General features: G+C 42.8%; 1 protein-coding gene across 3 annotated transcripts in view; it reads left to right on the plus strand.

Annotated features, from left to right (window-relative positions):
- Window positions 1–1,426, plus strand: part of wwc3 (WWC family member 3) — a 100,800-nt gene that overhangs the window by 93,442 nt on the left and 5,932 nt on the right. For all 3 annotated transcript variants that reach the window (XM_014001011.1, XM_014001022.1, XM_014001017.1), the window contains exons 20-21: window positions 788–1,018; window positions 1,100–1,227. In XM_014001011.1, the coding sequence (XP_013856465.1) occupies window positions 788–1,018; window positions 1,100–1,227 (359 nt within the window). The remainder of the gene's footprint in view (window positions 1–787; window positions 1,019–1,099; window positions 1,228–1,426) is intronic.

Consider the following 1,426-nt stretch of genomic DNA (forward strand, 5'->3'; position numbering starts at 1 on the left):
ACTAAAACTAACTGAAATTATAGATAGAATATCTTTAATTTTAGTGTTTGTCAATTTATTTTGAGTCATGTGGATCTTTTAATTTTTTTTTCTCAAATTGAGTAGTTTCACATTAGCTGTTGTCCATAACAACACCTGTTTACAATCTGCTGCTCAGCATCATCTGCTAAATGACGACAACAAAAGTTGAGAGAAAGCAGCAACGTCCACTTTGGGATTTCTTTGACTATAGTGCGAGAGAAATCAAAGCAAGTGTCTTGTAGTGGAAACAGGTGATAAAACAGGTGGGATACTTGTCAAGGGAAAAACTGCATGAATCAAGCTCACACAGGATGGCTAACTATGACTATCTGACACGCTAGCTTCTCTCAGTAGCTCCTGTGAAAAACAAGCACCATGATAGAGACTCTAGTCATTGTCCTAAAATAATCACCCAAGTTTTTAGCTGGCTAAACTGAGTTACACAATTATTTTAGGAAGGTGTTGCTATAAAGGACTGCTTTAACTAGTGAACAAATAGCTGCTGGTTAGTGAACTCACAGGAACATCACAAGCTGGAGGATGCATTGGCAAATATGTTTATTCAAACTATAAAAAACTAATACTAGAACTAATAAAAACTATACTAAACTAAAACTAAGCATTAAAAATGCAATAACTAATAAAAACTAGCAAATCCACTGTAAAAACTAATTAAAACTAACTGAATTAAAAGAAAAAAATCACAATAAAATAAAATTAAACTTTAATGAAAAATCCTAAGCTATTATAACCTTGGTGTGAGCAGCAATCGTACCGCTCCTCCCTGGCTGAGCAGCCAACACGCACCTCCCTGGACCTGGAGCTGGATCTCCAGGCCTGCAGGACTCGTCAGAAGCAGCTGATGGAGGAGCTGAGCGCCCTGAGAGAACTCAAGCTGCGACTGGAGGAGCCAAAGTCCAGCAAGGCCGCGGAGCTCCCAAACTGGGCCCTAAGGGACGAGCGCTTCCGCCACCTGCTCCGAGAGGCCCAGAGACAGGTAAGTGTCAGGTGTGCAGATCAGATCTGGTCCTGAAGCAGCAGCTGACTGCCCCCCCCCCTCCCCTCCACACACACACAGGCTGGCCAAAGCAAGCAGGAGCAGCGTCAAGAGGAGGCAGCAGAGCGGAGGCTGAGGAAGGCTTCTAAAGAGGTTCTGCAGATGAGAGGACAGAGCCAGAAGGAGCCACTGCCCGTGCAGACATTCAGGTTAGATTATCAGATTATTATAACAGACTGGTTTACAGCAGGCAAACTTTACAGCCTTTACAGCAGTAAAATCAACCCACACTTTCAGGAAATGTAACACGAACAGATTTTACAAAAATAGACGACGCAAAGGAACCCAGATCTCTCACACACAAACATACTCACAGATCAGCTGCAGCTGATCAGCTGCAGCTGATCT

The sequence above is a fragment of the Austrofundulus limnaeus genome, unplaced genomic scaffold (assembly GCF_001266775.1).
Source record: "Austrofundulus limnaeus strain Quisiro unplaced genomic scaffold, Austrofundulus_limnaeus-1.0 Scaffold8, whole genome shotgun sequence".
NCBI lineage: Eukaryota > Metazoa > Chordata > Actinopteri > Cyprinodontiformes > Rivulidae > Austrofundulus > Austrofundulus limnaeus.